At 41.8% G+C, this 12239-nt stretch overlaps 1 protein-coding gene and 1 long non-coding RNA gene across 2 annotated transcripts in view; one reads left to right on the forward strand and one right to left on the reverse strand.

Annotated features, from left to right (window-relative positions):
- Positions 1–1256: 1256 nt before the first annotated feature.
- On the reverse strand, positions 1257–4102 carry LOC124528852 (uncharacterized). Its single transcript, XR_006966243.1, has 3 exons — positions 4040–4102; positions 3081–3150; positions 1257–1911 (listed from the first exon to the last, which is right to left on the reverse strand). It is a non-coding gene; the product is annotated as an uncharacterized LOC124528852 (long non-coding RNA).
- Positions 4103–4344: 242 nt separating this feature from the next.
- The window catches only part of MDN1 (midasin AAA ATPase 1), a 174384-nt gene continuing 166489 nt past the window's right edge, over positions 4345–12239 (forward strand). The window contains exon 1 of the mRNA XM_047102371.1: positions 4345–4476. Coding sequence (XP_046958327.1) covers positions 4345–4476 — 132 coding nt within the window. The remainder of the gene's footprint in view (positions 4477–12239) is intronic.

Consider the following 12239-nt stretch of genomic DNA (forward strand, 5'->3'; position numbering starts at 1 on the left):
TTCCTGGTTTGTAGGTAGCTGCCTTCTTACTGAATGCTCACATGGCAGAAAGAGAGGTTAGGCTCTGGTTTCTTCTTGCAAGGGCACTAATCCCTTTATTGGTGCTCCACCCTCATGACTTTACCTAAAGCTAATTACTTCCCAAAGGCCTTGCCTCCAAATACCAAATACCTTGCCTCCAAATACCATTAATTTTGGAGGACACAAACATTCAGTCTGTAGCAGTCTCATAATTCAGTTTCCCCTCCCATACCTTTCTTTTCCTTTTTATTTTTTTGTTGTTTTTTAATATTTTATTTTTAAGTAATTTCTACATCCAACATGGAGCTTGAACTCAGAACCCTGAGGTCAAGGATTGTGTGTTCTACCAAATGAGCCAGCCAGGTTCCCCAGCCTTTCTTTTTTTTTTTTTTAACATTTATTCATTTTTGAGAGACAGAGCATGAGTGGGGGAGGGGCAGAGAGAGAGACACAGAATCCTAAGTAAGCTCTAGGCTCTGAGCTGTCAGCACAGAGCCTGATGTGGGGCTTGAACTCACAAACTGCAAGATCATGACGAGCCAGTCAGATACTCAACTGACTGAGCCACCCAGGTGTCCCCCCTTACTTTTTCTTTAAATTCGTCTCTTTAGGGGCACGTGGCTGGCTCAGTCGGTTAAGTGTCTGACTCTTGATTTTGGCTCCAGTCACGATCTTGAGGTTTGTGAGTTTGAGCCCTGAATCAGGCTCAGCAGTGACAGTACAGAGCCTGCTTGGGATTCTCTTTCCTCTCTCTCTTCCCCTCTCTCCTGTGGGCACCTGTGTGTGCACACATGCACTGTCTCTTTCTCTCAAAATAAATAAATTAATTGAAAAAAATAAGTTCATCTTTGAAAAATTGTGTTTTTGACTTGTAGACTCTCCCAACAGTCTGGATTTTGCTGATTATATATTCATGGTGCAGTTTAACATATTTCTCTGTTCTCTTTATTTTCTGCATATTGGCAGCTAGATCTCGAGATTTGATACTTTTGAGAAGACTACTGGTGGTATTATGTTCTTTTTATTTTTAATTTTTTTTAAGTTTATTTATTTTTGAGGGGGTTGCAGAGGGGCAGAGACAGAGAGGGAGAGAGAATCCCAAGCAGCTCTGCACTCAGTGTGGACCAAAGGTGGGGCTTGATTTCACAACTGTGAGATCATCACCTGAGTTGAAATCAAGAGTTGGACACTTAAGCCATGCACTGAGCCATGCAGGTGCCCCCAAAGGTAACCAGTTTTTTAAAAATATTATTATGTAGTCATGGATTTAAACATATATAACGTGTCAATTCATTGCAATTGTTATCTTCATTGAAGCTCAAATTGTACCATCATTGGTCAGCGGAGATCTCTTTAAGTTGGTACTGTAAAGGAGGAAAAGAAATAACTTTCCTTACCCATTTTGGGTTCTCTGGCTTGGGCCTGATAAAATACATTAAAAAGAGACAGATTAACAAGAGAAAAACATAAATTTATTAACATGTGCATCATGCATACACATAGGAGGACTCAGATCAGTAACTCAAATAGTTAAAACTTGGGCTTATATAGCATCTTAAAAAAAGAACAATAAATTTTTAGAGAAGTGACAAAACAAAGGAAAAGAACTTTGAGTTTCTGGAGGTGGCAAATTGTGAGAAGGCAAATATATGGGGAAACTAATGGTAGATAACAGACAGTTTTAGCAAAGTTTGTTATATAGTTTCTTCTGCTGCTCTCTCTGTGCTAATAAAGGTCTACAGTTGTAGAGAAGGGAAGGGGAGACACTCTTAAAAACTTATATCCTGCTTACAGGCAAATAGGAGGGCAGAGAGCTTCTGGATCTGCTTTTCCTCAATTGTGTTCAGTTCAAGAAAGCTTATAGATCTTCTAGAAAAAGCAGCAATAGATCTGTAAAGAAATGACAAGGCAAAAGAGGTTTGGGCTAGAGGCAGTAAATTGTAGGCAAGCAACTAGGAGACTTAGGGAGGGAAAATTAGTGGAAGATAAGGATTATTTTAGTAAGTTTGTTTGTACAGACCCATTTGGTGTCAATTACCAGTCTCAGGTGATAAATACCTTCTTTTATTCCTTGTAAAGTCGGTGGGGGGGCACTTTTCTCATGGGAAATTTTATGCCTTGCTATATGTAGAAAGGGGAGGCATGGTCAGAGAGCCCCTCCTGCATCTTCTGTTTCAAAGGGTCTTTACCTCAAAATAATCAATATACCAACGTGGCATAGTTTAGGGTGGCATGTTCCAAATTCCTTCATGCCTTAGTGGTATATTCTGCTACTGTTTAGTACCTGAGTCCTTTTGACATGACCCTAGTAGTCTTTTTGAAAATAGATATTATTTTACCTTTTATTATTGAAATTTTTCTACTCAAAAGTAGAAAGAGTATAATGAACTCCCTTCACTCAACATCTAGTTTCATTAATTATCAATATATTGCCAATCTTGTTTCATCTGTACCTACACATATCCTATTCCTTGCTGATTAGTATAACTTTATTTTTAGAACTTTTCCTTTTTTTTTTAAGTAGGCTCCACACTCACTGCAGACCCCAGTGTGGGGTTTGAACTTAACGACCCTGAGATCAAGACCCCGATGCTCAACTGACTGAGCCACCCAGGCACCGCTAAAGGTTTTCTGAGGTTTAACTTATATACCATAAAGTTCATTCATTGTTAAGTGAGCAATTCAATGACTTTATTCCATTTATAGAGTTATGCCACCATCACCACAATACAGTCTTGGAACATTTCTATCACCCAAAAATGTTGCCTTATGGTTGCTTGAGAAAGGGTGTGTAGAGGAGGAAAAATACTTTTTCCTTTACCCTTCTAAGTTCTTGGGTAAGACCACTGTCATATAAGACTGATTAACAAGAAAACAACAACACATAATTTTATTAACAAGTGCACTTCACATATATATGGGATATACCCAGGGGTAAAAATGAGTAATTCCTCAAATGTGGGTAATTTTTCATCCATTGTGCTATGTCCTCAGGGAACCCTCTTGATCTTCTTGGGTATTTTAGAAACATTATTTATGTGGAAACGTTTTTTGCCCACCTCCACAGTTTCCTAGTTCTGGAAGTCCTGTGCTTGAGTTTGAGTTCCCCCAGAAGCTAACGTTCAAACCCTAGGGGAAAAAAATTCAAATTCAAATACATTTTTAAAAAATTTTATTTTTATGTAATCTCTTCACCCAATATGGGGCTTGAACTCACAACCCCGAGATCAAGAGTCACAGGCTCCACCAACTGAGCCAGTCAGGCATCCCTCAAATACCTTCTTAAAATATTGACTCATGGTATACACTTGCTATTAGAGATCTACCCCCCTTTAAAAACACTTTTTAGGAATATAATTTACACAAGGTGCACAAATCTTGTGTAAAATTTTTTGCTTTTTAAAATTTATCTACCAGAGTAACACCACCAAGAGGAAGATAAGGAAACATTTCCATTACCATAGCATGTTCCCTCAGGTTCCTTGGTTGTCAACACTTCTCATAGCAACCGTTAGCTTGACTTTGTCATTATTTTGGCTTGTTCTTGAACATCACAAAAATGAACTTTCAGGTTCTCTTCTACTCCACCCTTTTAAATGACGTCGTAATATAATATATATGCCCTACTTTACTTAAATATTCCCTAACTGAACACTTATTTCCAATATTTGTATTAAGGATGCTGCAAGGTGGGGCGCTTGGGGAGCTCAGTCCTAAGCCTCCGACTTCCTGAATTCCACCCCTGCATCAGGCTCTGTGGTGACAGCTCAGAGCCTCGAGCCTGTTTCCCTGCTTGGGATTCTGTATCTCCCTCTGTCTCTCAAAAATAAATAAACATTAAAATAATAATAATAAAAAAAAGAATGCTGCAAGGGGGGGTGCTGGTCACACTTGTGAATTTCAATAGGAGGGAGGCACGGTGGGCTGAGGATCACATGCCGCTACGGGCTCCCTCAGTTCCGGGCCTAGTAGAATCTCCTGTCTTGCTGTCCCGCCACACCTTGTCTCCGGGACCTACCATCACTGCAATGGTCGGACCCGAATCACGATATCGATGCCCGCTTCAAACGTCCTCCCGGAACTGGGGCGGTAGTGACTCCCGCTGTTTCCGCTGCTGAGGGGGCGGGGCTGGGGCCGCCCTGCCGTGGCGGTCGTGGTCGAGGGCTGATGACGTAGGGCGCCGCGTGCTCCCCCACGTGTGCTGCAGTTCTCCCGGTGTCTGCGGGGCAGCCGTGGCTGGTTTCCCCGGGGGCGTAGTTGCTGGCACCTCCAGCGCGGGACCTCGGTGGCTCGGGGGCTCCCAGCGCTAAGTAGGGAGCGCTGATGACCGCCGGGGGCGGAGGGTCTGCGGTCATGGAGCACCTTTTCCTAGAGGTGGCGGCCGCGCCGCTGCGCTTACTCGCTGCCAAGAACGAGAAGAGCCGCAGCGAACTGGGCAGGTTCTTGGCCAAGCAGGTAAAAGAAGGAGGGAGAGGGAAAACGCCGGGCCGCCCCCGGCCGCCCCCCTCGCGCGTGCCCTGCGACCCTGAGTGAGACGCGCAACTTTAAGGGAGGGGAGAAGCGGCGTTCTGTCACCCTGGCCCCCTCCGCAGGGCTGGTCCGGGGTGGAGACGTCCGCGCGTGTTTGAGGAAATTGGAAGAAGCCTTTTGTGTGTATCTGAGGGACCCTTCCATTCTCCTCCAACCTACCTCTGTCTCCTCTCTGTAGCAGACGTGGCCTTCCGAAAGAAATGTGGTTTGTTTTTCTGTAATTGAAGTTGTATCTCTGCCCGCTTGACATGTGTATTAACTTAAGTGTGCCAAGTCTAGCCACCCCTGTTAGTCTGGGTGACTGTTTTTCTTTTCTGCTCCATCCTTTAGTTGTGGCCGGCTGACACGTATTGATTGCGTTCCTGCTTTGCGTGAGGCACAGTATGGTTCTGTGAGGAGACAGAGAAATTCGTTACTGTCTCTGCCCCCAGGGAACTTAGCGTCTATTTTTGGAGACCGTTCATAAACACAGAAAACAACTGAAGGACAAAGCAAGACAGCTAATGCTGTGTGACATTAACCGTAGAGACTATGATGTGGATTAGAATTTTCTAAGAAATGGGGTTTTGGCCTTTTAAGAGCCTTCTCTCAACTCCCTGCTAAGTTGAGAACCTTTATCATGCATTTTTTTTTCACGTTGCATTTTAATTTCCCATTTTATGCTTCCCCACTCCCAATATCTCTGAACTTCTAGAGAGTAGAAAATGTGTTTAGTTTATTTTTTTCCTTCTAACTCCCGTATCTAGAACTTATTTATTCAGTCACGAATGCATTGTGTACACATATATCCTTTTGCTCAGGAAGCGACGGGAGTATTTTGGGTCTGGAGCTGCAGAGAACTAACATGAGAGGCATTTCTGTTTGGTGAAAACAAATTGAGCATGTAAAGGGCAGGGGGAGGGGGAGAAGAGGGGTGGGAGAGAAGGTCAGAGATACCCTGGGGCCTCTGAGCCCCAGTGAAGGGAATCACTAAACATGGTGAGCTGGTGAAAGAGAAGTGAGTTTTGGTGGGCTGGACTAAGTAAGGAAAGAGATCATCACTTTGTATGAGCTGAGCTTTTGGTGACAGTCCTGAGTTATGGATTGTTGATAGATGTATTTTTCTGTAAGTGGGTGTTAGAATTTAGAGCAGATGTTCTGAAACTAGGGATCATAGACCAGCAACAGGGGATTTGTGTTTCGCTACCACTGTAATTGGGTGTAACATAGATGTTTATGTACTGGGGGTAGGGAGGGGAAATGGTTTGTAGCCTTTATTGGATACAGTTTTAGAGAATCTGACAGGTGTGAGAATCACTCATGTGAATTCTGAGATTGTATAGAAGTAGTATTAGACTTGAAAGCTACTGGAAAGTTCATTTGAATTAAGGAGATTGGGACACCTTTGCTTCTCCCTTTTTTGTGTGTCACATTGTCAGATTCTCTCCTGAGATGTCTTTCGGTTTGTTCCTTACCATTTTCATGATTAATTTCAAACCTTTCACTCAGAAGACTTGATTGTGTTGCCATTCTGTATTTATCCTATTTTTTGGAAACAAAGCAATTTTTATGGGAAAGCAAAGCCTTTTGAAACATGATTCTCATTGCAATTGGGATCTGAAGTAAGAATTCTTTAGGATTGTGGGTTTTTTGTTTTGTTTTGTTCTTTATCTCAGCTGGTGACAGCAACTTCTGCCTATCCACTTTAGAGAACTGAGTGTCCTCACTCTTCTCACTTCTTTTCCTTCACATATGGCCAAGTCTTCCGTGTTTTATTTACTCAGTATTGAATCTATTACTTCCTTTTCATCCCTATTGTCACCACCATCCTACAGTTCTGACTCCATTCCAGTGTGGGTTTTCCAACACCTCCAAGCAATTCTCAGACACAAACTGGGTGTCTTATAATTTAACTCAATTCTGACACTGTCTACTTGGAGATAACATGAGATCCCACGTGTTAAGGGCTGAGTCTTTCAAAACTGCCCTCCCCACCTCTGAATGCCATTTGAAAGTCCAGGTTGTCACCTGTACTTCTGACCAACTGGCTGTGGATTGGAGGTTCTCTACAACCCCCTCCTTGGGTTTGATTAATTTGCTAGAGTGGCTCACAGAACTCAAACATTTTACTTACTAAATTACTGGTTTGTTATGAAAGGATAGAATTCTGGAACTGCCAGATGGAAGAGATGCATAGGGACAAGGTATGTGAGGAGTGCAGAGCTTCCATGCCCTCTCCAGAGGTGACACTTTCTCCACATATCCATATTTTTACCAACCTGGAAGCTCTCCTGACCAAGTCCCTTTGGGTTTTTATGGAGGCTTCATTACATAGGGTATAATTGATGAAAACTTTAGCCATTGGTGTTGGAATTCATTGACCAACCCTTGGCCCTTGAGGTGGAGGTGGGGGTGGGACTGAAAGTTCCAACACTTATCACTTGGTTGGTTCTCTTGGCAGCCAGTTCCATCCTTGGGTGCTTTGCAAAATTCACCTCCTTGGGGCGCCTGGCTGGCTCAGTAGGTAGAGCATGCAACTGTTGATCTCAATCTAGTGAATTCACCATGTTGGGCCTAGAGCTTACTTAAAACAACAACAACAACAACAACCCCACCCCCGCCCCCCTCACACACAAAATTCACCTCCTTAACATAACAAAAGACACCTTTATCACTCTGCTCACAGGAAATTGCAAAGATTTTAGGAGCTCTGTGCCTGGAATGGGGTTGAGGACCAAACAAAAATGTGTTGTTATAAATCATATCACATATCCTTACCTCCTTGATTACTGTCTGTGTTCAAGAAAAGCGGAATGCTTAAGAGCATGCATGGGTATTGGCTAAAGATCAAATTCTCTTTTACATAATTGCTTTTGGGGTTTGAACAAGTTACCTAACTCTCCTGAGTCACAATTTCTTGCTATATTACATATGGTAGCTACTACATAGTTGGAGGGGCTCTGGAACCAGACTGTGACGTGGATTCTTGGTTCTCCTAGCTTTGTGACCTTGACCCTTTTTAATTTTTCAGTTTCCTTATCTGTAAAATAGGGATATATTGCCTGCTTTATGGGTTGCTGTGAGGACTAGATGCCTACACTATAGTAAGCACTCTTTGTAGAAGTGGTTCTTAATTATTATTGCTATTAATAAGGTTGTTGTAAGATCCAGATAATGCATGTGAGGAGCTTACCAAAATGCCTAGCACAGAGCAGGTAATCAGGGGCATCTGACTTCAGCTCAGGTCGTGATCTCGCGGTTCATGGGTTTGAACCCTGTGTCTGGCTCTGCTGACAGCTGGGAGCCTGGAGCCTGCTTCAGATTCTGTGTCTCCCTCTCTCTCTGCCTCTCCTCCATGCACGGTATTTCTGTGTGTCTGTCTCAATAAATAAACATTTAAAAAAATTAAAGAGAAACAGTAATCAGTACATATGGGCTATAATAATACTTTTTATGTTTATTTTTGAGAGAGCGAGTATGTGCGCTCACAAGTGGGGGAAGGGCAGAGGGGGGGAGAGAGGATCTAAAGTGGGCTCCATGCTGACAGCAGAGAACCTGATATGGGGCTCAAACTCACAAACCTTGAGATCATGACCTGAGTTGAAGTTGGACACTCAACTGACTGAGTCATCCATGCACCCCAATATAATAATTTTTAAAAACCGCTTTATTAAGATATAATTCAGGTACCATATACTTCTTCCATTTAAATTTATAGTTCAGTGGTTTTTGCTGTTTTCACAGATGTGTGTAACTTGTTACCACAGTTTTAGACTGTGACGTTTAGACATTTTCATTCTTTTGTAATTTTTAAAATTATTTTTAAATTTTTTTTTTAAGTTCATTTATTTTGAGAGAGAGAGTGCAAGCAGGGGAGGGGCAGAGAGAGAGGGAGGGAGAGAGAATCCCAAGCAGGCTCCACACTGCCAGTGCAGAGCCCAATGTGGGGCTCGAACTCATGAACCATAAGATCATGACCTGAGTTGAGATCAAGAGTTGGACGCTTAGGCTTAGCTGACAGAGCCACCCAGGAGCCCCTCTTTTTTTATTTAAAAAGGTCCCCCAACATGGGACTTGAACTCATGACCCCAGGTCATGAGTTGCATGCTCTTTCAACTGGGCCAGCCAGGTGCCCTGACATTTTCATTATTTCAAAAAGAAGCTCCCATACCTTTTAGATGGTAGCACCCCCCATTCCCACCCCAGTCACTGTGCTCTCCCACAGCTCCTCAGGCAACCACTAACTTAACTTTTTTCCTCTGTGGGTTCCCTATTCTGGTCATGAATAAGACATCTGAATCTATCACCGTTCTGCATAAAAGCTCCCTATTATCTCTATAATAAAAATTTCTAAGTGGTATATGAGGTGTTTTATATTTTTTGAAAATTTGTCACTTAAAAATGAAAGAAAAAATTTTTTCTCTCAACTTTTTTTCCAGTTTTTGTTTGAAATACTTTTAAATCTAGTGCAGTGGTTCTCAACTGGGGCAATTTTTCCCCCAAGGGCAAATCTGGAGACATTTTTAGTTATCACAACTGTGGGTGGGGTTGCTTCTGGCATATAGTGTTTAGAGGGCAGAGATGCTGCTAAATATGTTACAATGCATGGGACAGCTTCCACAAAGAATTATCCAGCTCCAAATATCAGTAGTGCAAAATTAAGAAAGAAACTCTAAATATATATGGCCTAATAACAGACTATCAAAATATGTGAATCAATAAGTGACAGAAAAGGAAAAATAGACAAATTCACAATTATAATTGGAGACTTTGACACTCTATCCTGATTAATTGATAGAACAAATACAGGAAATCTCTAAGCATGTAGAAGACCCGCTATCAACAAACTTGACCTAACTGACATTTCTAGATTGCTGTGCCCAGTAACTGTAGGATACATATTCTGCACATCTGGAACATTCCCCAAGATAGACCATATTCTGATTGATTAAACAAGTTTCAATAAATTTAGGAGAATTAAAATCATGCATGGCATATTCAATGATCCCAATGGAATTAAATTAAGGAAGAAAAAAAACAACCAAAAGATAGTGGGAAAAATCCCTAAATGTTAAAGATTAAAAAAAAAAAAAAAGATGGTTAAAGAATAATCACTGAGTCAGAAAATCATTTGAACTGAATCATGATTTAAACAAATTGAGGGAGGGGGCGCCTGGATGCCCGACTTCGTCTCAGGTCATGATCTCATGGTCTGTGGATTCAAGCCCCACGTTAGGCTCTGTGCTGACAGCTCGGAGCCTGGAACTTGCTTCAGACTGTCTTCCTCTCTCTCTGCCACTCCTCTGCTTGCATTCTGTCTCTCTTTCTCAAAAATAAACATTTAAAAAAATTTAAAAAAAGGTAAGTTACTAATAATGAACAATTTATGAAATCAGTGTTTGAAGAATATAAATTACCAAAGCCCACTCAAGAAAAACAAGCTAGGAATAAAACAGAAACAAGTTAGCAATAGAATAAAATGTCCTCAAGCTGATACAGAGCATCTACAAAAACTTAATAGCTAGCATCACAGTTAATATGTGAACAACCCAGTTTCAAAATGGATAAAAGATGGGGCACCTGTGTGGCTCAGTCAGTTCACCGTCTGACTTCAGTTCATGTCATGATCTCTCGGTCTGTGAGTTCGAGCCCCATGTCGGGCTCTATGCCGATAGCTCAGAGTCTAGAGCCTGCTTCAGATCCTATTTCTCCCTTTTTCTCTGCCTCTCCCCTGCTCATGCTCTGTCTCTCTCTTTCAAAAATGAATAAATGCTAAAAAAAAAAATTAAATGGATAAAAGATTGAACAAATGTACAACAGATGATAAATAAATGGCCATTAAACACTTGAAAAAATTCTCAACGTCTTTGGCATCAGAGAAATTCATATAAAAGCACCAGATTCCATTCCCCCTTCTCTAAAATGACTAAAATTTCAACTGACCATACTATGTGGTGGTGAAGTTATATGGCAACCAGAGGTCTCAGACATTGCTGGTAGGTGTAAACTGGTACAGCTGCTTGTTTTAAAGTTAAACACTGAGGGGTACCCGGCTGACTCGGTTGATGGAGCATGTGACTCTTGATCTCGGGGCTATGAGTTCAAGTCCCACATTGGGTATAGAGCTTACTTCAAAAAAGAAAAAAAGGGTAAGTATCTTGTTTTTTTTTAAGTAGGCTCCACACTCAGCGTGGAGTCCAGTGTGGGGCTGGAACTCAGGACCCTGAGATGAAGACCTGAGCCAAGATCAAGAGTATCAAGAGTCGGATACTTAACTCCTTGAGCCACCCAGGCGCCCCTTCCTCATTTCCCTCAGGGGTGGAGAGAATCTTAAGTAGGCTCCACACCCAGCACAGAGCCTGACCTCGGGGTTTGATCTGCATCTCATGACCTTGAGACAACCTGAGCTGAAATCAAGGGTCGGGTGTTTAATTGACTGAACCACCCCACCCGCCCCTTTTCCTATTTTTAGTATCTGATTCATCTAACCCTGTTTTCCAGATTATCTTTTCAAGAGAAGGTTCATGAAGTGATATTCTCTCTGGAGATTTTTTTCCTAACTCACAAGTTTCTATATAACATGTCTAGGACAGTTGCACTTTTTTTCATTCATTTTGTAAGTGATGTGTTTCTTTTTCTTCACAATATAACCACTTACTCTCTACTTTTTTGAATGATATCTTTAGAGGGCTTCATAGCATGCCCCTGTGAATCATGACCAAATCTGTTAAAATTTCCTTGCAGGACTAATATTGATAGAAATTGTTCCAAAATAACATCTTTCCCCACTCAGTGCTTTGTTCAGAATTAGGGATTTTTTGGGGCTCCTGGGTGGCTCAGTCGGTTGAGCGTCTGACTTCGGCTCAGGTCATGATCTCATGGTTCGTGGGTTTGAGCCCCGCATTGGGCTCTGTGCTGACAGCTCAGAGCCTGAAGCCTGTTTCAGATTCTGTGTCTCTCTCTCTGCCCCTCCCCCACTCGTGCTCTGTCTCTCTCTGTCTCAAAAATAAATAAACATTAAAAAAATTTTTTTTCAAAAAAAGAATTAGGAATTTTTGGAGCACTTGCGTGGCTCATTTGGTTAAGCATCCAACACTTGATTTCGGCTCAGGTCATGATTTCATGGTTGTGAGATGGAGCCTCACATGGGGCATGGAGCCTGCTTAAGATTCTCCCTTTACCTCTGTCCCTTGAGTGTGTGCTCACACATGTGTGCGTGAGCTCTCTCTCTCTTTCTCAAAAAAAAAACAAAAAAAAAAAAACCTAGGTGTTTTTATGAGTGAATGCCCTATAATTTGAAAGACTTCATAAGAGCTCAGGTGTAAGGTGACCTTTTTTGAGAGAGAACTTTGGAAAAAATTGTTATATTTTTGCATGGGGTATTTAGGTTGTGCTCAAGCTGCAGTCTTAATAGGTAAATGTTTTGTGTGAAACGCCTTAGCATAAACTCATAGCATTGGACTTGGTGAGTATTTTAAACCTGCTGTCTCATTGTCGGCAGCAGGGGTTGTGTAGACCCGCGTGCACACTAGCAATATGAGACGGTAGCATTTTACATGGAATTCAGGTATCAGTCCTTTTCCTCAAACCTCAGTGGACTGAAACTTCTTTATAACAGCCTTTCATGTTAAATTAACTGCACTCTTCTATTGCAAAGCCCTTTTCTATGTTTTATAAGATAAACTCATTTATGATATGTGGAAATTGGA

Source organism: Lynx rufus, unplaced genomic scaffold (genome assembly GCF_022079265.1).
Source record: "Lynx rufus isolate CCGP_SWC_20201006 ecotype Redwood Valley unplaced genomic scaffold, mLynRuf1.p SCAF_6, whole genome shotgun sequence".
Lineage (NCBI taxonomy): Eukaryota > Metazoa > Chordata > Mammalia > Carnivora > Felidae > Lynx > Lynx rufus.